Source organism: Xenopus laevis, chromosome 6L (assembly GCF_017654675.1).
Source record: "Xenopus laevis strain J_2021 chromosome 6L, Xenopus_laevis_v10.1, whole genome shotgun sequence".
NCBI lineage: Eukaryota > Metazoa > Chordata > Amphibia > Anura > Pipidae > Xenopus > Xenopus laevis.
Genome location: NC_054381.1, coordinates 31615955 through 31642597, shown reverse-complemented (window position 1 = coordinate 31642597; position 26643 = coordinate 31615955). Strand labels below are relative to the sequence as shown.

The 26643-nt window shown below is 38.2% G+C and overlaps 1 protein-coding gene across 2 annotated transcripts in view; it reads right to left on the bottom strand.

The window, feature by feature from the left end:
* ankib1.L (ankyrin repeat and IBR domain containing 1 L homeolog) overlaps positions 1-26643 on the bottom strand; it is a 95862-nt gene that overhangs the window by 29430 nt on the left and 39789 nt on the right. For both annotated transcript variants that reach the window (XM_041565891.1, XM_041565892.1), the window contains exons 3-7: positions 20663-20957; positions 19432-19614; positions 14042-14159; positions 6386-6594; positions 972-1060 (exon numbers count right to left, since the gene is read on the bottom strand). In XM_041565891.1, coding sequence (XP_041421825.1) covers positions 972-1060; positions 6386-6594; positions 14042-14159; positions 19432-19614; positions 20663-20957 — 894 coding nt within the window. The remainder of the gene's footprint in view (positions 1-971; positions 1061-6385; positions 6595-14041; positions 14160-19431; positions 19615-20662; positions 20958-26643) is intronic.

Sequence of the window (26643 nt, the reverse complement as noted above, 5' to 3'; positions counted from 1 at the left end):
AAGCCAAATAACTTAAAAACCCAAAATAATCGAAAATGAAAACCAATTGCAAATTGTCTCAGACTATCACTAATGTCACCATGTCACACCAAACAATTAGTTAAAGGTAAACAACCCTTTATTAAGCCCCCGTGTTTTTATTACACAGGAAAAGAAAATCAACCTAAAATGTAGACTTGTTTTATTTTTAAATAGAACTGTATGGCAAATGGCTATGGAGTCTTTGGGATAATGGGTTTCTGGACACAGTTCCATTACTTTATTACACTTTGTTAGGGTATAGAGAAAACTAATTTCCCTGAGGTTCCCATATTCCAGAATCCGTTGTTACGTGACCATGAAAGTCATATGTAAGGTTACCAAATAAGAAAAGGAAATGTCTATTTTCAATAAAGATGCAATAAAGCTCCTTAAAAAGCTGGAGGCTGAACTAATATTGCTTTTTCTTATTCGCTGTCTTTTTTCCCCAAATCCATTATTGTGCTTGAGTTTATGAAACAGGTCACATTTATACAATAAGGATCAAATCATTATATATAGTATTACAAATGTCTTCTGCCTTTGCACAGCTTGGAGAGAGGGGAATAAAGCAAGAACTCAGCCTTGGTTTGGCAATATTAAAGCTATGTTGTAATTGTGTAATTAAAGTATACAAATTGTCAGCGAAAAGAACGTCTCCAGTGCTTAGTTTACCTTTTTAAATCCCTTTCATATACTGTCATTTTTTCTGTACAAAGAAATCTGTTAAGTAATGTTGTTGCCCTTTTACTGCAAAATAACTGTTTAAAACCAAGCACTTCCGTTACAACCCCAAACATCACAGGTATTAACCTCTCAATATATTTGTGTATGCAGGGATGTCTGCTTACATAGGGCAACCCATTCATTGTCTTTCTATTGGAGGTCCAAAAATAATGTAAAGTGGGTACCTTTGTTTCCAGAAATGTTTTAGTGGTTGAAAGGATACTTACGATTCCCAGCAAACTCTGCAGAACTCATGCCCACAAGGTATCTCCACTGGGTCTTCAAAAACAGAAATATTGCACATGCAGATACCACACTGAAAACAAGAACAAAGATGTGTTTGTCTCTTCTGATATAAAAGAAGACTGGATTTAGCAAGTTAACACTGGTCTTTCCACTAAGGGGCCTTAAGAGTGTCTTGTACAAGCAAATATCCATGATATTTTTATTTCTCTGTGCAGAATAGTGAAAACGTAAAAAAGCTGTCACAGCTAAGCATGCATACAATAATGTCAAATCATGTCCCCTGGGCTGTTTTCCATATGCTGGTGGAGTGGGTGCAAGTGTACCTCTCTTTTACAGCTTCCATAAAATGATTTTTTACAGCTTCCATAAAATGATGGGTGAGCTCTTGTTTCAAAGCAGTGAATTTTAACTCAAGCCCCTCCAGGTCTGCAGCTACAGAGAGCTGTTGAGGACAAAGGGGTTGAGAAATTGGCTCCTATGTTTTACCATATAAAAGTAAATAGCAATGCACATGTTATGGTCCTGATATAGCATGCAATGGTTCTGGAAATATATTTCTGATCACCAAACTGACATTTTACAAGTACTGATTCAATTGGATGGTAACTGATCTAGCCCCTACCAGACATGGGAATGGAAAGCTCAGAAACCTTCTTTAGTTCTTTGAAAAAAAACAAGTTAATCGGGTAGATCCGCTGAATAAATGTATTTATACCAGGAGGGTATGCTCTGACAAATATGAGCTGAATGCATATGGGTGCACTGACATCACTCTAAGTTGAGTAACTACTATGTGTGGCCTCTCACCTGTGGCTCTGCCCTGACCTGACATTAGGGTTGCCAACTTTTCTAAAGGTTTCTCATTACAAAGGTATCACACAAGATGCATCTCATGATGGGTAAAAGCAAAGAGCTCTTTCAAGACCTTATTGTTGCAAAACATACTGATGGCTTTGGTTACAAGCGTTAAGAGTCCTGCGTGGGTCCATTTTTTGGAACCCGTATCTGACCCATACCTGACCCGTAACTACAACCTACAATCCACAACCTGGACAAGCAACCCGCATTCTTACCCGCTTGGACCAACTACCTGACCCGACCCGTAGTACCTTGTCCACAACTCGGACCTGCAACCCGCTGACCATCAAGAATCAGGAAGTGCTCTAATTGTAAACCAGAAGTGACACCATCGGAAGTAGGCGTGATCAGAAAAAAGGAGTAAAAATCGCTACTGAGAAGACCTGTGGCCCGACCCACGTCTATACCCGCACCAGGAACTTCTACGTGCAACCTGTGGGGTACTGCAGGTTTTTGCGGGTAACCCGCGGGTACCCGACCCGCTGCAGGACTCTAACAAGTGTATTTCTAAAAATAAATAATTTGTGAGCTATGCTACTACAGGCTGTGGAGCTGTACAGAAATATATTTAGTCAATGGTAGTGCTTTGCTTAATGTACTGTTGCATGTTCTTTGATACTGAATTGTACATGCCAAGATATTTCCTTGATATCTGGAATACCTGCTTGTTAACTGCTCTTACATTTAATAAAACTTGTTTTTGCATAGATATCAGTGAGTGAGCAAAGATGTAGGACCATATGCAGCTCTTGCATTCATCCTCATTCAATGATAACTCCATTAACTCTGAAGCCTCATCGGAAGTGGCCCTGCATTAAAGGAAAACTATACCCCCAAAATGAATACTTAAGCAACAGATAGTTTATATCAAATTGAATGACATATTAAAGAATCTTACCAAACTGGAATATATATTTACATAAATATTGCCCTTTTACATCTCTTGCCTTGAACCACCATTTTGTGACTGTATCTGTGCTGCCTCAGAGATCACCTGACCAGAAATACTACAACACTAACTAACAGGAAGAAGTGAGGAAGCAAAAGGCAGAACTCTGTCTGTTAATTGGCTCATGTGACCTTACATGTGGTTTGTATGTGTGCACAGTGAATCTTACGATCTCAGGGGGCAGCCCTTATTTTTTAAAATGGCAATTTTCTATTTATGATTACCCAATGGCACATACTACTTAAAAAGTATATTATTATGATAATGGTTCATTTACATGAAGCAGGGTTTTACACATGAGCTGTTTTACTCAGTATCTTTTAATAGAGACCTACATTGTTTGGGGGGTATAGTTTTCCTTTAAGCTGCTACACTGTCAAGCTTTTTTATTTTTTTTCAGTGCACGTGCCACTTCTAAAATATTATTCCTAATAATGAATGGGTGATGCACTGTATTGAACTGAAATGATTACTTAAAGCTTGGGTACGTTCCCATTTCTGCTGGAACTGAAGAGCGCTAAAATGAACATCCTATTTTCTAAACAGTTCCATTATTATTGATGATCACATAAATGCGTTTCGCAAATTAATTTCCTGATAGCCTTGTGTGTCTATTATCTATGGCATACAAGTTATTATTCCTACTTCTTTCCGAGGAGTCATTTGTGTTGTATGTTGACAATGGGAAATGTGTATTAGGATGACACTGGAAACTGAAGAGCTAGGGCACAATTTGAATATCCCATTATTTTGTCCCCAACAGGTCCTGGTTCAGATGGAGAGGGTCTATACTGTCTTAGATTAGATGAGATAAGGCCTTTACTAATGCCGACATAATAAAAACTAAGCACAATAACACTAACAGATGTGCCAAACAAAAGAGCTGTTGAAAACAGAAGCAGCAAAGCTTCTCACATTTAAAAAGCTGTGGACAAGATGCAAAAAAGTTGAGCTCCTAAATGGAAGGCTCTGAATACAGGGTTTTGGTGTGCAAGAGAGACCTGTGCTTAAAGGGGTTGTTCACCTTTAAATTAAATTTTAGTAAGATGTAGATAGATAGAGGTTAATCGTTGCATAGAATTGGTCACTCTACAACATACTAAAAGTTAACTTAAAGTGCTAGTGACATCTCTAGTTTTGTGCTTAAATCTCTACTTTGATAGCAATATTGACTATTAATCACAAAATTACTGATGTAAACCAAAAAATTAGTAAAATATATTGTTTTTAAAAAACACTCCACTTCCTCATATGGAGAAGGATACTAATTCCTGTAGGGGACAAGTAATACTGCTTTCTCTCGTATCTCACACCCACTCCTGCAAAAAAATAAAAGCCTCCTCTTTCTGAAAATTTCCTCTACCCCACTGCTCAGATTTGTTTGTTTTTTTCAGATGGTGCATTTAACTCATTCCCTCTTACTAGATTATTTATGCGTGTCCCTTTCCTGCTCCGGCACTGGGGGTTAAAAGGTTAATCTTGCAAGCAGTCCTGGCACAGATCATTCTGTCTGTGCAGGCAAGGGCCACATATAATCAAGTAAAGCAGAATAATTTAAAAGCACCATTAAAAAAAAATAAGCAGCACAGATCGGCGCAGAAGAGGAGTTTTGCAGTGCGGTGGAGGAGCGGATGATTATTATTGTATAGCCACATATCTGAACATGAAAGGAAGCAGCAGCACTGTGATGAGGAGGCTGTAAACCCTGACCCTGTGTGTAGTAGTATAGTATAAGCCCACAACACCATTTAACTGTGCTGCCAAATTCTTCCTGTCAATCAAGCATTTAACTTCCTTATGCAACCACAAAGGCAACTTCCAGAAGGGACAATCACATGATAGGCCAGGCTGGCTATTAGTTGTAATGGTGCCAATCACAGCTAATACTGCTCGTCCAATGGGGTGCCATTTGTGAAACATGCGCAGTTTAGTCTGAATGTAGGATCCAGACAGTACATAGCTCTTGCATAGGGTCTCGGGCCAATTAGTGATTTAACTTCACAAGGGGGGGACCGCTCCAAGTTCACTCTCCCTATTCGCTGCTCCAATCGGGTGCTCCGCAGCGTCCCCACTGCTGGAATTCACTTAGACATCAAGAAAGAAGGACGGCACTCCGGTACATGGAATATGCTTTTATTCCAGGTTCATACAAGGATCCCACGCCCTACGCGTTTCGGGAATCACTCCCTTAAAAGTTTAAGGGAGTGATTCCCGAAACGCGTAGGGCGTGGGATCCTTGTATGAACCTGGAATAAAAGCATATTCCATGTACCGGAGTGCCGTCCTTCTTTCTTGATGTCTCGGGCCAATTGTGTGTATTGCATTACAGAGCCGCAACGAAACATAAGGGTCTGGCCACACCGGCAGCTCTGTGCATGAGCACTAAGAATAAAACTTTGCTTTTTCACTTGCTTCCAGGGCAACAATAAAGGAGTTCAGTAGTAATATACCTTTGTTCAGGCCAAAATACTTCATACAATCCAAAATGTTATGGTAATTTATAACCAAGAGACCAAGGAGATTTCTGGTTTCATAAAGCACATTCAGACCCACATCCACCCTACACAGGAAAGAATGCTTCAAGGATAGGCCAATTTCCCTTCAAACAGAATTACTCATATTACAAAAAAAAAAAGTATTGGGATTTAAAAAAAGTAATTAAATAAAAAAAATCATGGTTATAGTTTAAGAAGATCACATGCACTTTTCTTTAGAGCAGGGGTCCCTCACATGTAAGAAGAGTTGGGAAGCAACACAAGCATGAAACAGTTCCTGCAGGTGCCAAATAAGGGCTGTGATTGGCTATTTGGTAGCCTCTATGTGGACTGAGAGCCTACAGGAGGCACTTTTAGGCAGTACAAATGGCTTTAGGTAGCCAAAACTTGCCTCCAAGCCAAGAATTCAAAAACAAGCACCTGCTTTGAGGGCAACATTCAAGAGATTGGTGAGTAACACGTTGCTCACAAGCCACTGGTTGGGAAACACTGCTTTAGAGGTTTCCTACCAGCTTTCTTTGAAGAATCATGCTTTCTACAGCCTATGACTAAATAGGGTTTCCACCAGCCATGTTTTGAATTTGAGATTTTTCTGCTCGGTTATCAGCAAAAAGGGCAGAAATGAACCCAAATGCATCCAAATGACACAATAATCTCGTCCCTGACAAAGGTCGACACACCATATCTTCACGCCCATACCCTTTTTCTTAGGTTTAACCACTGGCAAAGGTGGCAACCCTATTCGTGCACCCACATTGTTAATAGTGCAGGCGGAGCCAGGTCAGTTGTAACATATTCCTACAGAGCACAGTTATGTTACCCTGTGGTAGTTAGGGGCTTAATTGCACCATCGTTGGTGCAACAAATAATACAGATCTTTACAAAAAGTAAAGAAATAGTACATGCCTTTATATGGCCATAATGTGAATTTAATTTCAGGGATATCATATTCCCTTTTTGTGCCAGATCCTATTTCAGTGTATTGCAGATTATTGTACAGACCCTTGTGGTGATGCAGAATAACAAATTATTTTGCAGGCTTTTAAAGTTTTTACATAAAAAGAAAAAAAAGGGGGGGCATAGAGGCACCTACCAGAGGTGTATCAATATCTCCTGGAGAAAGGCTGATTTCATCAGGAGAAGTAACAGAGGAGCGAGTGGTGCGTGGGGTACGTGGGGAAGGCAGTGTGTCCCAGGCATTGTATCCGCTTGGAGGGGGCGTTGGCATCTGAACTCCTGAACGTTGGCAACAGTTCTCCGGGCTGCCCATCCAGGCCTCAAGCAGCTTCTCCCTGTCCCAGTCTTTAATAAACAAATAAACTGTTACATAATTAAATTAAAACTGTTAATAATTCAGCAATATACAAACAAATATGTTTGGCACATTCCCCTACTCATTGAACCAACTCTATCTAAAGGGGTTTAATGCAGCGCTCCTTTAAAACCTTTTTGCTGAGTCTGAAATATACAAAGCCATGATAAAATATGTACTGTGCAGTATATCTTACATAAAAATGGTAAAAGTTTGTGTACCGTGAGGAAAAGATCAATAGCTATATTCTAGCGATGTTATGGGTGGTGTTGGTATATAAAGTTTAGAGAATTAATGGATCCAGAAAGTCTCACTGGGCTAATTTCAACTTTCATCTTAAAATTTTTCAAAATAAAAATATATATACTGGTATTGGATCAGTTATTCGGAAACCCATTATCCAGAAAGTTCCGAATTATAGAAAGGCCATCTCCCATAGATTCTTTTATAATCAAATAATTAAAATTTTTGAAAAGGATTTCCTTTTTCTCTGTAATAATAAAACAGTACCTTGTACTTAATCCGAGCTACAATATAATCAATCATTATTGGAAGCAAAACCAGCCTATTGGGTAATGTTTACATGATTTTACAGTAGACTTAAGGTAGGAAGATCCAAATTATGGAAAAATCCGTAATCTGGAAAACCCCAGGTCCCGGGCATTCTGGATAACTGGTCCCATACCTGTAGTACTTTTACATTGAACAATGCTGAGTTTTGCAAGCAGACAATGTATGAACACAATATATATTGAACTATATAATATCTAATAGAGTAGCTCACTCTTACTTATACTCACAACTCACAACTTACTCCAATAATGGTTAGCACTTAGCTATAAAGGACAACTACAGAAACAACCAGTACATTACAATTGCAGTTCTCACCTTTTGAGCGATTTGTTTAAAGCTTTTTTAGCAGGTTCTCCAAGACTTTACTCAAAATGAAATGCACATCTTCTGCTCAAAGAATAGCAGCATTCTCTAGATTAACTACTCTCTATATGTAATATCCATGCTCTGATCTGCCAAGGAACGCCAATAAAATAATCAACCATACACAAGATTTGACTCAGTCTGGCACCAAGTCTGATATTTTATGCCATCTGCCTGCAATTCCAAGTCTATTAAGACAGACGGCTGCTAGAATGCCAGTAACCATCATGAATACTTATTAATAACATTTATCAACATTGACTAATAATCTCTATATAAATCTAAATGACAACAGTTGTCTCAGCAACAGAAATAAACATTATTTCATTCAAAATACAGGCAAAAAAATATATAATAAAGCACAATATAACCTTGAAAAGCCAGGGAAAGTGCAAAATATTTTCTGCAATGCAGTGTAGTAACAGATGCAATTACTCTACTTCTAGAAACTCTCAGCACTAGAGCTCCTACAGAGGTTGTCACCTTCAAAAATGCCTATCCAGATTTCAGCAGTCTGAAATCTGAACAGTAGCAGTTAGTCACAGACTGCCAAATCAGTAACTTCCCCCTCAATGCTACAAGTCCAGTCTGTGCAAATGTCATCAGCGCCGTCTCTGATGTCAACCCACCATGCCCTCTGCCTGGGCATTCAGTGACAGAAAGGTGGCAACCCTATTTAGCACTCAATCAGCGGGTTGATTGGTTGCCAGGGGTTACTAGACCGGGGGCAACCTTTTCGAATTTATAACATTAAAGGAGCAATATAAATCCAATTTTTAGGATAAGCCACAAACATTGTACCTCAATTTAAAAAACCCAAAAATATAGCTCCTTTGTTTCTTCTGTTACAAAAGGGTTATGATTATAATTTCATTCATACTGACCTCTCCTACACACCCTGGAATGAACAGAGTTAGTTTGAAGGGAGGTGATAATGACCCGTCTATAAACAAACCACCTCCCTTTCTCTGTGGCCATACACAATAAGTTCCGCTTGTTTGGAAAGGTTGCCAAACGAGTGGAACTTAACCCGATATGCCCACCAAAAGCAGGGAGATATCGGCTAGGACTAAACGATGGATTACAAGGAAGGTAATGGGCGCCGATGGGATGAGGAACTCGATTGCCAAAAAAAAATCAAACCTGCCTGATCAATATCTGGCTGATTTTTCGTCTGATATTGATGGGGGAGACCTGTCGGAAACAGATCGGCAGCTTTACTCTGCCCGTGTATTGCCACTCTAAGTCTCAAGCATACAGTTAAGCTCATTGAAGGGGTTTTAAAAAAAATCAGATGCTATAACAAGGAACATATACAAGGAACCAACGGTTTCTTAAAACTTCAGACAATATGTTATTTATTTAAAGAACTTCCAAAAAATGCAGGGATATTGCGCAGCTGCAAATGTTACTTCTTTCAATGAAAAAGCATAAAAATGCAAATTACATTCTTTACACGCACAAGGTATTATTGCTTACATAATTGGTACTATTTCGGGGGACTAATTAGTTTTCTTTTGTCCAAGTGAGCCAAATGATTTTCATCTGCCGTCAAATTTTGTTGCTATGGACTAGTTTTGCAGAAGTATAATAAATCATCAACAGCGCCAGGTTTTTCTCTTGAGGAACAAAAAAAGATAGTAGAATGTATGAACGTTCTAGAGAAAAACCTACTCGTTGGCTAATTATAGCTCTCGTTATCTCCTCTTCTTTTTTAGGCCCATACTCATTTGCGGTCAGATCTGTTCTCTTGTCAAATGTGCAAAGAAACAAAGCCAAAAAACAAGTGAAATGTCTGATGATATTAATACTACCTAATGTATAGTGATCTACCTCTGCCAGGAAATATATCAAGGGAGTATGCACTGATCAGACAGGGTTGTGCATAGCATGGTCCTCTTAGGTTTTTCAGAATGCACTTTAAACATAGCAACACCTCTTGCCAGGCTAAATTCAGGCCGGCAGTGAATGTGACCTTCTTCAATAATGTTCAGTATAGTCAATTAAATTCTGTCTTATTGTAAGCTCTTTTGCACGGGGCCTTCCTCACCTTTTGTACCAATACTGGTCATTATGTATGTAACTGTGTATGTTCTATGTATGTAATTCATGTGATTTATTTGTTATTTTGTATTTACAGTGCTGCACAATATGTTGGCGCTCTAAAAATACATGTTAATAATAATAATAATAATAATACTACTACAATAGTATACATGCCTGCAAATAATTTGCAATGCTGAGTAGTGTATGAGGCTCAAACTAAAACATCATGTACAATGCATCAAAAAAACGAGTATTCACCCCCTTGTTTTCATGTCCCTGCACTACCATCACCTGGGGAGGGGCGGGGTTGAAGGATGTGCACCTGCCCATCACCAGCTGGACGTACGTACCCCTCCCGTCTGCTCTATTGTGACTCCAGCGTGCTCCAAGGGGGTGTGGGCACTCCTTGCACTCCATGGAAGTTACATCACTGCCTACACCCTTACTAAAAGATATGTGCCTCATGAACAAAATAGATTAAAGCATTAGGCAGTGATATCACTGCTGCCACATTCCAAAGTGAAGTCAGGGGGGGCTCATTTATAAACATTGGGCTAATTTGCTCCTGGGCTGTAACTAGGGTTGCCACCTTTTCCGGAAAAAAATACCGGTCTTCCTATATATTTATTATTTTTCCCTATTAATAACATTGGGATCAACCATCATTTTTACCGGCCAGGCAGGTAAAATACCGGCCAGGTGGCAATCCTAGCTGCAACCCATGGCAACCAATCAGACTATTGCTTTCTGTGCTCAACCTGCGGCTGGTTGAAAACAAGATAATCACCGTTTCGTTACTATGGGTTACTGCCCAGGTGCAAATTGCCCCAGTGTTAATAAATGAGCCCCATGGCCTTTTAAGTTGATTCAGGTGGTTGGCATTGAGGTGAGAGTTAAGTGAACTTCCCTTCACACAGATTGTTTGCCAAATAATCTGTATTTTAATTAAAAACCAAGAGGAAATAGTTGGGAGATACATCTCAAGACTAGCAGATATTGGTAATCTCGTTGATTTGAGTTTATTTGGAGACTATTCCTCAAATATGGCCATTGGAGGTGACAAAGAATGGTGCAGCCCTTACATTTTCTACAGTGCAAAAACCCCCTTGCAGTATACATGGTAAATGGTATGTTTGCATGTGTAGGGGGATGTATATGTTCCAGTGTGTATAAGCATGTGCATGTATGTGTGCAGAAGTGTTTGCATGTCTTTCGTGTGTGTAGATGTACACTGTGTGCCTTTTTGAAAATAATATGAAAATACCCAATAACAGCTCTGTAGGTTGAGCCCTGGACAAACAGAGCTGGCAAAGTGTTTTGGTTGCGGAGTATATTGGGAGCAGCAGCTTGGGTCAGGAAAAGCCAAGCCACCTTTTGGCTATTGATATTACTAAAGATTTGTGAATACGTTTTTGGAACTAGCTGTCCTTCAAAATAACAGGACATAAAATATGAATGTTTGAAGTTACATCAAGCACAATATTGAATGGCCCACAAACTATTCAAGAGGACAAATAGAGGAGCACAGCCCCATCCTGTTATAGGATTAGTATTTGCAATTGTTTGGGATCAATAAACTCTAATGTGCTAAATTGAATAATTCAACCCTGAAACGGTGGCCAATCGTCACCCTGTCTTTCACAAATTAAATATAGTTTTTAAATTTCGGACTCATCAGTACAGCATTTACTTTGGATGTGATTCCTGTGAAACAACTGCTTCTTCGTGTTCTATAGCAGGAAAACAATTATCCCCTCGACGCATTTAGTTTCTGTGACACGGTCCCTTAATGAAGGCGGCTTCAGAAGGCAGAATACATTCCTTCACTAATGATTAGCACTTTCCAAAAGCATTGAAGGTGACAAGGAAGCAATTGTATTACTGGGTTACAGCAGTATCTCTAAGGCAACGTCTGAAGAGCAGCCTCCATTAGCAGAGCTGACTCATCCCTGTAGCTCTGGAAGGCAGCCATGTACCATTCACATTGTCTATTGATCTGGCACTCCCAAACGAAAAGGTATGAAAAGTCACCTAAGGCCTAAACCTTAGGTAAAAATAATGAATACATAAATTAGGGATCTACAGAATCCACTATTTTGGATTTGGCGGAACCCCCAAATCCTTCTCGAAAGATTTGGCCAAATACCGAACCAAATCGGTCGGAAGGTGAAAACTTTTATTACTCCCTTGTTTTGTGATTTCCCTCCCCTTTCCTAATTTGCATAAGTAAATTAGGATTCAGTTCTGCTGGGCAGAAGGATTCGGCCGAATATGAATCCTGCTGAAAAAGGCCGAATCCCTAATCGAATCCTGGATTCGGTGCATCCCTAAAATGAATAAAAAAATGTTACTTAAATACACAGTATGCCTTTAAATATAAGCACAGGTTGATCTCAACTACAAAAGTATTAATATTAATATAAGACATACTTTTAGCATTAAAGAAGCAAATAGTGACTGTGCTCTCTACACTAGAAGTGATATAATTCCAATAAAAAGACTGGAAATTTATCTCTTAAAGGGCTAGTTCACCTTTAAGATAACTTTTAGCATGTTATAGGATGACCCTTGCTTAACAATTTTTCTGTTGGTTTTCATTTTTATTTCTTATGGTTTCTGAATTATTTACCTTTCTCTTCTGCCTCTGTCCAATGGGACTGTAAAGTTTAGGGATGCACTAAATCAAGGATTCAGTTTGGGATTCGACCTTTTTTAGCAGGATTCGGATTCACCAAAACCTTCTGCCCGGTTGAACCAAATTCGAATTTGCATATGTAAATTAGGGGCATGACTTTTTGACACAAAACAAGAAAGTAAAAAATGTTTTCCCTTCCCACCCCTAATTTGCATATGCAAAGTAGGATTCGGCTCGAATACTTTGCAAAGGATTCGGGAGTTCAGCCTAATCCAAAATAGTGGATTCGGTGCATCCCTAGTAAAGTTACAATATTATTGTTGTTAACTTAATTACTATGTTTGTATTCCTTCTCTTAAAGGAGAACTAACCCCGCCCAGTAACAACAGCCTGCCTTAACTGCCTTCCATCGCCCCCCTCACCTCTCCCTCCCTGCAATTTCTATTAGACAGGAAGGTGCCCCTGAAAAAAAAAACCTAAATCTAAAATGCAGAGCTGCCTGTTTGCATTCTCTTCTGGATTCTCCGCCAAAACTAAGGGGCAGATTTATTAAGGGTCGAATTGAAAAATGAAATAGATTTTTTTTTTATGGTCAAAACTGTTAAATTCAAATTGTGAATAATTCAAACACGATTTGAATTTTAATTCAAATTTCGAGATTTATCAAACCTGGCCCCTTTAAAAATTCAAATTTGACTATTCGCCATTGAAAACCTGCCACGTTCATGTATTAAGTCAATGGGAGAGGTCCAGTGACCAATCTGAAGATGTTACTAACCCTCCTGACGGAGACAATACTCAAGCTTAATTAGTTTTCAATCTGTAAAATTAGTTTGAGTTTTACATATGAAATAACCTCCCAAACGAATTTCAAGAAAAATTTAATTTATTAGAGTTAAAAAAAAAAAACTCACATGAATTCGAAATTCAACCTTTAAGTCTGTGGAGCATGCGTGGTTGGGCCTAGTCAGGAATCAGCTTTAACTGAGAATGCTCCTGCGCGCTTCGCGTTGCCGAAGAGACCCGAAAGAATGTAAATGGGCAGAAGATGGCACTGGGGAATTCTGCTGCGCAGCTCTGCATTTTAGGCTCAGGTTTTTTCCAGGGGCACCTTTCTGTTGCAGGAAGGGGGAGGTGAGGGGGGGGTGGAAGGCAGCTAAGGGAAGCTGTTGTTACTGTGTCGAGGGTTAGTTCTCCTTTAACCATAATCCTCTCTCTCATTTAAACAACTGCTTAGATGCTAAAGTAAATTGTACCCTAGCAACCAGGTTGCTGCTAAAATTCCAAGCTGGAGAGTTGCTGAACAAAAAGTTAAATAATTAAAACAGCCTACTACTGTATTTATCATACTAAAAGGTAATTTAAAGGTGAGCTATCCCTTTAAAAGAGAAGGAAAGTTTAAATCACAGGGGATGCCAAATGCTAGGGCATTGACTAAACATGGTGCCGCATGCCACGGCTGTATCTGTAGGTTTTGCTACACTTGAAGATAATAAAAAAACTCTTCAGCCTCGTGCATCATTTTGCTACGTTATTAATCTTCTTCGCTCAGCATAAACAGCACGATTATTCTATACAGTAAATGGCTTCCTGAGAGCAAACATTTGCTGCAATCGTTCTTTATAAATTGGCCTGTCACCTATTTTTATGGATTTCGATAATTAAAAAGTTTACAACAGTAGGGGGGAGATGCAGTAATGGATTACAGGTGTTCCTGCAAGAGCCTTTAAATAGAGCCATAATCGTCTTTTTCTTTTACAAAAGTCACCTTTATATATTAAATTATCCTTGAAAACATAAAAATAGCTCTTTAATATTACCATGGGCGCGGAGCAAAGCCTCTGCTGTGAAGAGAGGAGCCTGAAGCATATCTGCCGTCTCTACAATTAACATGTCCTTCAGACGCCGCAAGTCTTGGGGCCTCAATCCTTCATATGGCTTTTGAAAGAGAGAAAAGGAAAGAAATAAGGAGAACAGCTTATATATACATATATATATATATATATATATATATATACGGTATATATAATATTGACTCCATTATCTGCCTTCTTCTGCACTTTTACAGAATATTAAGATAAAATTTGGAGTGATTGTTAAGACATACCGTATATACTCGTGTATAAGCCGAGGTACCTAATTTACCTAAGAAAACTGGAAAAATTTATTGACTCGTGTATAAGCCTAGGGGCCCCATGTCAGATTTCAAAATTGAATATACGGTACCGGTAAATGTGTAATCATGTTTTATGGCATAGAAATCTATCTAAAACGATTTAAAAGAGTCAGAACTATTAGCTGGACAATTGCCACTTGTTTTCCCTGTGACCTCCCACCTTTTTGGACATTCCTCTTATTTAATGTAAGTGACTATATTTGTTTTTATATTTATTACAATAAGCTGCATCAGAGGCAACCTTATAGAATGGAAAATTGTACATCACATACGCTGGTGTATTGAGTGCATAATAACACGGCTGTTGCACAGAATAATGCAGAGTCTGAGTCATGTTTACTACTAATTCCTTGGTAACGATCGCATGGCTTGGGAATTTTTGCTGCTGACAGGCTCAAGACAATAAATACAGAGCTTTGTATGTCGGTACGGTACCTTTTTTCTGCTTTTGCTAGGTGCAGCAACTCATTGATCTTCTGAGCAGCCATGACACCTCTAGCGACAACCTCCTACGTCACCAGACGAAGGAGCTGCGCTACGTCTCCCGATGCGCTATGGGAGAGGGAGGTGTGTTGGGGCCGCGGAAGGAGCCTCGTATCTGCGGCCGGTGAGGGACTGGCTACGGTATGTGCAGGGATTTAGCTGACCCGCGTATAAGCCGAGGTCAAGTTTTTCAGCACATTTTGGGTGCTGAAAAACTCGGCTTATACGCGAGTATATACGGTAAATTATAATTTTAAATCTTAAAGGGGTGGTTCACCTTACAGCTAACTTTTCATATGTTATAGAATGACCAATTCTTAGAAACTTTTCAACTGGTCTTCATTATTTATTTTGCATGGTTTATACTGACCCCATAGAAAACAAATGTTCTGCAAAGCTACACATTTATTGTAACAGCTACTTTGATTATTATTTCAGGCCCTCTCCTATTCATGTCTCTAATTCAAATCAATGTACGGTTGCTAGGGTAATTTGGACCCTAGCAACCAGATTACTGAAATTGCAAACTGGAGAGCTGCTGAATAAAAAGCTAAATAACTCCACAGAACCACAAATGATAAAACATGAAAACCAATTGCAAATTGTCTCAGAATATTGATCTCTACATCATACTAGGGGGCAGATTTATCAAGGGTCGAAGTGAATTCGAGGGAATTTTCAAAGTAAATAAAATCTGATACTGATAGGATAGGATACTACGACTTCAAATTTACTTTGACTGCGATTCGAAGTAAAAATCGCTCGAATATTCGACCATTCAAAGTATTTCAATTCGATGGTCGAATTTCGAAGTATTTTTTACTTCGGAATTCGACCCTTGATAAATCTGCCCCTAAAAGTTAACTCAAAGTTGAACAACCCCTTTGCGATTTGGCAAATATTTATAGAGATAATTTTATATATAGAAAAGCTCCTGACTTCAGTGCCCTTTTTCCTCCTAAAATGTAGTCCTTTTCACATTCTGCTAAATCTTTTCATTTCTGAAACATGTCGTTTTTAGTCCAGCGAGTCTAGTAAAAAAAAAAAGCAGCAGATTTATTCATTAAGTTGTCACACACACCATTTCTATGGATAGATTTCCTACTGGACCAATAAGCAATATACTGCCAGACAGATTAGATTTGACCAATCAGCCCTCAGCAGTCACCAATTTGGTGTTTTTGTTGCGGTTTCTAGTACTGGATATGAGATCATTGGCTCAGTTGAAGGTAAGATAATTAAGGATAAAAATCAGTGAGACTAAATGAAAATTCTCAGGGCTGAAAATGCTCCCAGAATAAAATGAATGTCATTAACAATGCAGAGGAAAGCAGTTCTAATGTTGCCGTGCATGAACGTATCACGTTTGCTTAATCAGCTTATTGTGTTCTGGATCAGGTGGGTACATTAGTGATACTCTGCACAGCATCATTGTCATAATAAAGCCGGCAAACTGCATATTCTCGGTTCCCTTTTAATTGAATCATTTAATCATTTAGCCGCCGTTATCAGGAATTATGTCACATTTCTAGTTTTTTTGCTTCTGTCTGGTAATAAACAGCATTGATTGTGAAACTTCATTGTAGAAGGCAATTACAATGCAGACAAAAAAAGTGCCAAAGGGGATCAAGAGGTTAGCAAATTTTGGTTATGTCTATTCGCTTCTTTGTTTATTGAAACAAGAAAACAAAGCAGTCCCGTGCACCTATAAGTAGGCATCAGGTTTATAGTAATTATTATTTCTGGGGCTTACTAGTCTGGCCCACTTGCTTCAGGGTTTCAGGTAAAGCTTTGGTGAAGTAAAGGTCCCCTGGCTTCTGGCTGTGAGTGAGATTGTGACATGATTTCGGTAACATCGAGTTGATGTATGCGCGACTCCATAACAAGCCCATACGGCAGTAAACTGCTATTTTTATAAATACAGTGAAACCTTAATTTTGCATCCCCTGATTTTAAAGGGAACCCGTCACCCAAAAAAATTATTCAAAATCCTATTTTATCACATTAGTCAAGCAAAATGAACTTTAATTACACTATATAAATTATTTGAATCTTGCTTCCTTCAGTCTGGGATTTCAAAATGATAGCAAGCAGGCAGCAGCCATTGTACACTGTGGACACTGTTATTAAGGCAAGCCTTGTATCATCTCAGAATCTTGTTTGTGCACCAGAATGGGGGACCTGATGTCCATTCCCATGTCCTGGCTACACAATTAAATGGTAAAGAGAACTGGGGGAATGTGTGGAGAGCAGTGACATCTAGGAAGTGCTGAATGGAAAGTGAAAGTAATTGTCTGCCCTGCCTCTTTGATTGACAGCTGAGATTTTTAAATGAGCTTACAACAGCTACGAATGCTTTAATAAAAAATAGAAATTGGATTTCATGTTTAATTTGAAAAGGACTTTTATTATACAGATTTTTGTGTCTGGGTGACAGGTCCACTTTATGTTTCCCCTCATTTTACATTTTTGTTTTATGGTCCCAGCTATATATTATGCATAATACTTTTCCCAGATTTTATATTTTCCTGGATTTTACACCATTTTTTTCTGGTCCCCTGGAAAATGGGGGTTCTACTGTAATATAGAACATGTATGCTTATTTCCCATTTGCTTTATTTATTTATATTGTGAAAGTCCTTCAATCTCTGCCCTACAGGGCCAGAACTATGGCTAGGAAGCAGTTCTAATATAGTTAGAACATTTTTTATTTTGCACAGCCTATCTATTTAACCAGTTTTTATTTTTACACTGAACAATTCCTTTTAGATGGGGTCACGGCAGGGCTCCAATGGGGAAGGGTAATGACATCACTGTGGGCACATCTGGTGAAACACTGTGTAACAATATTTAATTTCCTAAAGTCTCATAAAGCCTTTCTTAGGAAAAAAAGATTTGAAAGGCTGAGTAACAAAATCCACATTCATATAAAGGGTGAGATGGTTTACAGCTGTCCAACGTAAAACTTCAATACAATATTAAAAACAAGGGCTCAAGGCAAACATGTCTAGCCACTGTCAACGGTGTAGTGCCATTGGCAAATGGTATGGATCAATACTTCTAATATGAACATTCTGTAAAGCAAAATAAGATTTAGCCCAAGGCAAGAAATTGTAATTCTATGCATAGGTTAATCATAGATTAATCTTGAATGGATTTTAAGTTATTTGTAAATCTGTCTGCGTCTTTTTCAGGTAGTTCTGAATTCTGAAATCATGTAGTGGAAGAGAATTGTGAAGCACAATGCACTGAGGATTTCTGCTACAAAGTTTCAGGAGCAGAGCAGGGAAAGAAAATACTACTTTTGTTTACAAATAAAGGACAACTTTAATGTCAGAGTAACATTTTACTCAGCGTAACATTTTCCATTTTTCCCTGATCCCTTAAAGGGCACCTGTTACCCTAAAATACTTTCCCCCACCAAAGCCCACACTCTGGTTGGGGGTAACTAGTCTGTTAAAATTTGCCCCCCATCAACTCTAGGACACCCGCGCCAGGAGGGAGCTCCCAGTTCGAGCGGCCATGTTGGCGCACACGCATGTACAGAATGAGCGAATACCGCAATTGCTCATTATGTGCAAGATGTCAGCAGCTCAACATGGCTGCTTGCACCTGGAGCTCCTTCCCAGTACGATTATCCTATCGCTGGTAGGGACAATTTTTTTAAAAAACAAAAGAAACTATGGTTACCCCAAATCTGAGTTGTGGGCTCTATTAGCCTGCACCTTTGGTGGGGGAAAATATTTTAGGGCAACAGATGCCCTTTAAAACTACTGAAATGAAGCCATGCGTAATTTAATCTTAAGGTTGAGGTTACACGTAGCTCCTAAAATAAAGAACTATCAAAGCCATAATCATTTTATCAGTTTTAATGTCATATTCTCTTCTAAGAGGGCAGTCAGAACTCCCTTAAAAATAGTTATTTTTTATAACTATTGTAGAATTCTGCTAGGCCTTTTGGAAAGAAAATTAAAATTGACCATGTACAAGAGGAACCCCCCCCCCACTGAAAAAATGTAAAACATAACACACTTTGCATGGAGATACAGTATAAAGTGAACTTAGAGATGCAATCTACTCCCTTATATTACTTGAGTTGAATGAATAGAGCTTTTGCTGATCCTTCGTTATGCCAATTGTTTTAATTAAGAACTATATATGGATTCTTTTATTTCTGGCACTAGACAAGAATATGGAGGCAGTTTCATTTCCTGATGCTGAAGAACGTCAAAGGAGCTGATAAAACTAATTACCAGTCCATTGAGAAGCACCTGATAATGACATAAGGGCAACATTGGCTGCTGCTTAGAGAAGGAAGGTGTTTGTTTGTAAAGGTAGATTGAGAGTTCTGAACAGACTGCCCTGTTTATACAGGAAAGCGGGAGGGCAAGTACAGTGAAAATAATCCCACTGTCACCCTAGACCTAAAGTTTTACCCTTGCCATATACAGTTTTGCCCAAACAAAGTTGCTGTAAGGGATCTCTACATAGGCAAGCTGCAGAAATGAATATTTATGACATAGAAGGAAAGTGAGACTAGCTCAGGCTTACCTCACGCTTGTCTAATGCAGCATATTCTGCTTCAATTTCGTCAGCCTCAGGATCACGGGAGAAGACCATCTGGGATTCCAGTTTGAGTGCAAGCTCTTTGTGATGCTGTTTCTCAGCGCAGTCGCAAGGGGTATCTTTATTTTCATTTTCAGCAAACAAGTCACTACCACTTTTTACTAACAGCTGCAAAGATATGATGTAGGAGAAACCCTGTTAACTGCTGGTCCCGTGGGTTGGTGCCCTGCAAGAACAAACTTTGGGCTTCAGTCTGTCCCCCCCCTGTTGATAGCCATGGGCAGGACAACTATAACTTAATTATCTTTTGCATTGATTTCATCAATAATTATTTGTACTTGTTTTGTTTCCCCATCTACTATGATGATGTGATTTGCAAAGTTTGCAGTTTAGGCCTTGACTAAGGTCAATATATAGAAATAGCGCAGATCAAAGGACAAATAAAGTGATAATCAATAGTATAATAAAATTACATACCTTAGACCATGGGCCAGTGCTCCTGTCTGCTAAAATTGGCACAGCCTAAGGTCCTACATTCCTTAAAGGAGTTGTTCACCTTTGAGTTAACGTTTAGTATGATGTAGATAGAGACTGACATTCTGAGACAATTTGCAATTGGTTTTCATTTTTTATTATTTGTGGTTTTTGAGATAATTTTATTTTGCAGTTCGCCAGTCTGCTATTTCAGCAATCAGGTTGCTAGGGTGCAAGTTGCATTTGATCTGCAATATGAGTAGGAGAGGGCCTGAATAGAAAGACGATTAATAAAAAGTAGCAATAACAATAAAAGTGTAGCCTTACAGAGCATTTGTTTTTAGATGGGGTCAGTGACCCCAATTAGAAAGCTGAAAAGAGGCAGGAGGAAAAGGCAAATCGTTCAAAAACTATACAAAATAAATAATGAAGACCAATTGAAAAGTTGCTTTGAATTGGCCATTCCATGATAAACTAAAAGTTAACTTCAAGATGAACCACCCCTTTAAGAGCCACCGTCTGTGACTACACCCCAGCAATCCTCCTGTGTGTCTTGGGACACATACATAGTAGACTAAAAATGAGAACGTTTTTTTTATATACTATGCATGCACACTATGAACTTTATGTGTAAATGATTAAGTTCATAGGCTTTTTAATGTACAACAAAATATAGCACAAATATCTCCATTAAGTCAAAGTGTGCATAAGGCTGTTCATTGCATTTTTTGCATTCCTTTACCTCTACACAAGTTTTCATCCCTGAGGCAGCAGCATAGTGCAAGGGGGTGTTTTTTTTATTGTCTGTGGCATCAAGTGCAGCTCTCTCATATTCCCCTCGGTCAAGTTTTGCACCTTTCCATTCTAGAATCATCCTCAAACATTCAGACCTCCTGCGATCATCAAGCCGGGGTAATCGGTGGTCGACGCCACCATCTGATATCATGATGTGAGAACCCATACATAGCATGTGCATAGAGCTCTCGTTGTGAATGTTGCGCTTGTTGGGGTTACCATCCTTCACAGACAGAAATGCCCTGCAGTTAAAAATACAAACAATTTTTCCATTAAAAAAAACAGTTTCTCCAGAGCAATGAGACAAAGTAAGAGGCAACAGAAATTATATATATATATATATATATATATATATATATATATATATATATATATATATATATATATATATATATATATATATATATATATATATATATTATAATACAAACACCTGCACTCTGTCCTCTTTTTTCTCCAGTCCGGGTGCTCGGTCAAAGTCTTTATATATGCATAGAATGGACCAGCACACCGTTTATTCGGTGTTTATTCAATACACACTGTGCATCCAACGTTTCGGCCCGCATCCGGGCCTTTATCAAGGATAAAATATCCTTGATAAAGGCCCGGATGCGGGCCGAAACGTTGGATGCACAGTGTGTATTGAATAAACACGTTTGATTGAAGAAAACGGTGTGCTGGTCCATTCTATGTATATATATATATATATATATATATATATATATATGTATGCAGAAAGGCGGCACTCACAGGGTTTTTAGTCAAAAATAAAAAGTTTTTTATTAATCTCAACGTTTCGATCGAAACGTTGAGATTAATAAAAAACTTTTTATTTTTGACTAAAAACCCTGTGAGTGCCGCCATTCTGCATACATATACATACCTAAACTCGGCAGGCACCCAGGTATGTACCGAAGTAAACGGTGTGCACCTTTTGGTCTGTGTATGTATATATATATATATATATATATATATATATATATATATATATATATATATATATATATATATATATATATATATATATATATATATAAAATCTGTGTCAAACGTCCGCACTCTGAAGACCGGACTTTGTTTAATCTTTGTGGGTGCAGGGTCCAAAAATTCATATAGAGGTTTGTTTGCAAGGATCCGCACACCAATGTTTTCATCAAAATAAGTGTTTTATTTGGTACATAGATGGATCTATGTACCAAATAAAACACTTATTTTGATGAAAACATTGGTGTGCGGATCCTTGCAAACAAACCTCTATATATCTCTATATATATATATCTATATATATATATATATATATATCTATATATATATATCTATATATATATATATATATATATACACACACCCTCTATACTATTCATTCAGTGGATTGTAATGGGGACCAATTATCCCAGAATCCCGTTAACCAGAAATCTCTGAGTTACAAGAAAGCCATCTCCAATAGATTCCATTTTAATCAAATAATTCAAGTTTTAAGAAGCGATTTTCTCTGTAATAATAAAACATTACCTTGTATTTGAACCCAATTAAGATATAATGAATCCTAATTGGAGCCAAAACAATCCTATTTGATTTTATAAATGTTTAAAAGCTTTTCTAGTAGACTTAAGATATGGAGATACAAATTACAGAAAGAACCCCAGGCCCAGAGCAGATCCATACCTGTACCATGTCATTGTATCAAATCTTCATTAAGATCTGAATGTGATCGAAACTGTGGTTTTGCACAATAAAAGGATTTTTTCTTTTTAAAGGAAAACTATACCCCCCGATAAAGGGCATATAGGCCTGAAACATGTTGTGTACAAGTAGTCAACTAATAAAAGGATAACCACAGCATTAATTTGCTTGCAGAGTGCTCTCCTCATTTCCTTATAAATCGAGTTATAGATATCAGGATATCGGTGACCTGATTGAGGAAAGTTGCACCCTTTTCCTGAACCAAGCGGGCAGAGTGTTTTTGGATAATATATTTCCTAGATACCCCCCGAACAATGTAGGTCTCTATAAAAAGATATTGCATAAAACAGCTCATGTGTAAAACCCTGCTTCATGTAAATAAACCATTTTCATAATAATATACTTTTTTTTTAGTAGTATGTGCCATTGGGTAATCCAAAATAGAAAATTGCCATTTTAAAAAATAAGGGCCGCCCCCCCTGGGATTGTATGATTCACGGTGCATACAAACAAACCATAAATGTTATGTCACATGAGCCAATTAAAAGACAGAGTTATGTCGTTTGCTTCTACACTTCATGTTAGAGTTAGAGCTGCATTATTTCTGGTCAGGTGATCTCGGAGGCATCACACAGACCATCACGAAATGGTGGTTAAAGGCAAGAGATATAAAAGGGCAATATACTTAACAGTTGGTTAAAGGGGTTGTTCACCTTCAAACAACTAGTTGTTTTCAGTCAGATCACCAGAAATAATGACTTTTTTTTTTTAACTACCTTCTATGTGTGACCGTGTTTCTAATATTAAGATGTAAAGTGTGATTTTCACCTTCTAAAGCAGCTCTGGGAGGGAGGGGGTCACCAACCCTGTAGACTTTTCTAAATTGATACATTTAGTTGATACATTTCTTATCTTTGTCCTCTTTTAGTTTCATTAAAGGCAGCTGTTAGAACTGTTACAATAGTTGCTAATACTCCAGAGATAGTTCTTAAAAATGTATCAATGAAATGTTGCAAATTTATAACAGTTCAGAGTCTGCACCTGAACTACTGCGCTGCCAGACTCAAACAACAGAGACAGGAACATTCAACTTTGAACTTAGATTTTGGAAAAAAATAAATGATGGAAAGCAATTGAAAAAAGTCTTTATTTCTGGGGAACAACCTGAAAATAATTGAACTGGAAAAAGTGTTAAAAAAGCGCCTAATGGTTTTAAAAACTAGTGGTGAGCACAACTTTCCCTTGTTTGTTATAGTTCTACAGGAGCAGTGACCAGCTCCATGTTGTAGCTCCCACCCTCTCCAACTATAGTCAGGTGATCCCACTGGTGTCTAATAAAAGGGCAGCCAAGTTTGGGAGTTTTACTTTGAAAGCAGCTAGTAAGTTGCAGGTAAAACGTATTCGTCCCTTTTATAAAATGTATAATGAAACTATAGAATTCTTTATGAATCAGATGAAAATTGAGCATAGGACTGGCCAGATATGGGAAGACTTTGACGTAGTTGGCCAGCTTAAATATATTGCAATATATGGACAAACAATCCCTGTTTTGTTTAAAGGGTAAGGAATTTTTCAGCAGCAGTATATGCACAAAATGTCTGTCTTAAATATATTGATAATGGGGAGTGCTGAGGACTCTTGTAATTGTCTATATATATCTATATCTATATCTATATATATTCTCAAGGGTACACATGTCACTGGAAGGGCAAAGCAAAGAGCGTGTTGTTTGTGCTCCAGTTAAGGCGGATTATGAGGGCCCTGCTGCTTATGTAATATCTTGTAATGTACACAGATTAGTTGGAAGTTGATATGTGATGAGCAGATGAGATAATGGCTGAACTGTCACAGCTGATTATAGTGTGTGGCTAACATCCAACAGAGCTCAAGTAGCCTAGTCTTTATCTGAGGCACATACTCTTCAAGCACAGCACTAGTCAATATGAGCTATATAAATAAATGATGATGATGATATTAAAGCTGCACAGCATACAGACTTTTATCATGCCCTTCAATAACTATAGGTGTAAGCAGACACAGAAAACTGATTTTGGTCATAAGATTTTTCAGTGCAGTTGGTCACTTTCAAAAACCATCGATTTAACCAAAAAATATTGAAATGCAGGGGACATGCAAATGCATATATTGTTTTTGTTTGTATTTTTAAAAGGGGTAGTTTACCTTTAAATTAACGTTTAGTACAATGCAGACAGTGATACCCAGACAATTTGCAGTTGGTCTTCGTTTTTTTTATGATGATTTTTCAGTTATTTAGGGGGGTTATTTATCAAAGGTGCAATGATATAGTTTTTTTTATACCTCCAATGATCTCACAACTTTAATGGTTTCTTATTTAAGAAAAAACTCGAATGGAAAAAACTTGATTCTGCAAGTTCGAGTTGCCAAAACGGAAAACCTGAATTAATCGTGTTTTCCGCAGGGACAAAACTTTAATCACTTAAAATGATTTTGAGATTGAGTTTTCGGGCAAAACCTTACGAAAAAAAACCTCGAAAATCATGAAGGGTGTTACCATTAGTGGTTCAAGGGATCTCCGCCATTGATTCCTACATGACCTCAAAAGGTTTTAGATTCAAGCTATATCCAGGGTCAAGCTATAATCCAGAAAATGTAAGTTTTTGATGAAAAAAAACAACTCAAAAACTCGAATGTTCCCCTTAGTATTTGCTTAAGGTTAGCCACACACTATACACGGCCAGATTAAAGCTGCCGATACCGGTTCTTTAAACTTATTCGGCAGTTTATCTGCCCATGTGTGGGGGCTCCCGATGGGTCCTCCAGATCGATATCAGGCCAAAAATCGGCCAGATATCGATCGGTCAAGATTGATGCTAGTTGATGCGGCTCTTCAACCAGTTGGAGACCATTTGTAATATTGTAATCCAATAGTTCGGTCCCAGTCCAGCCAAACGTTCGGATTCATCCGATACCACCCAGCCGTTAGTGGGCATATCTGGTTAAGATGCGCTCGTTCGGCGACCCTGCGAAACGAGCGGATGTTATAGTGCAGTGATCCCCAACCAGTAGCTCGTGAGAAACATGTTGCTCCCCAAACCCTTGGATGTTGCTCTCAGTGGCCTAAATGTAGGTGCTCATTATTTAATTCTTGGCTTGGAGGCAAGTTTTGATTGCATAAAAAACAGATGTACTACTAAACAGCCTCCTGTAGACTGCCAGTCCACATAGGAGCTACCAATAGCCACTCACAGCCTTATTTGGCTCCATCCAGGAACAATTTTTAATGCTTGTGTTGCTCCCTGACTCTTTTTACATCTGAATGTTGCTCACAGGCGAAAAAGGTTGGGGATCCCAGTTATAGTGTATGGCCACCTTTAGAAGCTCTCCATTTTGTTATTTCAGCAGCTATCTGGTTGCTCTGGTCTTATTTTCCCAACCAGGCAGTGATTTAAATGAGAAATTGGAATATGAATAGGTGAGGGCTTGAAAAGGTAGATAAGCAATAAAGGTTTACAGCAACAATATCATTGTAGCGTCACCGAGCAACAGTTTTTTTGGTTGACATGATCAGTGACCCCCCCAATTGAAAACTGGAACGAGACAGAAGGCAGATTACTAATTAATTAAGACGGAAAGCAAAGCTGCTTGAACATTCTATAACATACTAAAATCTACCATTTTAAGCTGTCATTTCATGTATATTCAAGTGTATCAACAGTGTCAGTAAGTCTTGTCATGCAGCTTTCTAAAATGCAGCTTCACAAATACTTTTAGGGGAATAAGGGACTAGCGTGTCAAATGTAACATTTGATTATAAATTTTACCCACTAGGGGGCACTGCTCTGTATGTCGTAAAGGATTTGTGTTACCGTATGTGTTATTTACATAGACCCATATAAGAACAGAGAATATAAAAATCCAGACATGCCCTGCTTTCAGTAGCAATTGCACTTATACAGATATCTTTTAATCCACTGAATTTTTCAACAACTGTCCATTTTACTTAGAATTACACTAACTTCATGGTGCAAAAAAAAAAAAAAAAAGAGGTTTCTGGGTGTATTTCCCTGTAATGCTCCTTATCATTAGTGTAATGTACATACCATTTGACTTAACCATTGAGAAGATATAAATAATAAATGTGGAATGTAATATCATTAAGTTGTTGCCCGGCAGAGAAACATCAAACATTAATTTTAGTGGGAACAAGGGTGTGGCAGAGGTCTACAAAAGCTTTCATTAAACCTACTTAGTCTGTACATTATA